Below are 624 nucleotides of genomic sequence, written 5' to 3'. Positions count from 1 at the left end.
AGTTTTACAATCGCTAAGTTTTATTTCTCTCTTCATCTACAAGAATGTCAATATCGTCTATCACCATTCTCCCTTTTCCTTTCTCACGACTCCATCTTCTACTATCATCCCACCATGAGTGGGCTCCCTCAGTATCAGTAAGCTCTTCACGGGCTACCACTAACAACGGATCGTTTCTTATCACGTTTCTCATCCGCCAGTTAGCATCCCAGAACGTCTCACTAGCCGCACGAACCTCGTCCCTCAGTCCTTGAGTGCTGGGCCCAGCAACCGCGACACCAGTCAGATCACGCTCCTTTCGCCCGATGGTATCATTGATCTCTCCCCAGAACTTATGGCCGAAGATAGCGTGGCGACCAGTACGAAGGAGATGTTCGTTCCATTCGAGCAGCAAACTATGAGTAGCAGATCCAATATGAGAACTTTTCTTTGATAAGTTCCGGGTTAAAAGACGAATTTGATTAAGGAAACGACGAATGATGACCCCTTGTACGTCCATCATGTCTGCTGCACGAAGAGCTACCATGGTCATAGCTGCTAACCGTTTCTCCGTCTTCAAATTGTCCAGGGTGAGAACCTCGACTAGCTTCTTGAGGTCCGCGATAATTTCCTCCTGGGTAGCAG

The 624-nt window shown here is 47.8% G+C and overlaps 1 protein-coding gene across 1 annotated transcript in view; it reads left to right on the top strand.

The window, feature by feature from the left end:
- Positions 1 to 500: 500 nt before the first annotated feature.
- Positions 501 to 624, top strand: part of TREMEDRAFT_62152 (uncharacterized protein) — a gene marked incomplete at both ends in the record, with an annotated part of 1,103 nt that continues 979 nt past the window's right edge. The window contains one exon of the mRNA XM_007004533.1: positions 501 to 569. Within this exon, the coding sequence (XP_007004595.1) occupies positions 501 to 569 (69 nt within the window). The remainder of the gene's footprint in view (positions 570 to 624) is intronic.

Source organism: Tremella mesenterica (genome assembly GCF_000271645.1).
Source record: "Tremella mesenterica DSM 1558 unplaced genomic scaffold TREMEscaffold_5, whole genome shotgun sequence".
NCBI classification, from domain to species: domain Eukaryota; kingdom Fungi; phylum Basidiomycota; class Tremellomycetes; order Tremellales; family Tremellaceae; genus Tremella; species Tremella mesenterica.
The sequence above is the reverse complement of the archived record's forward strand: the minus strand, read 5'-3'. Positions and strand labels throughout refer to the sequence as shown.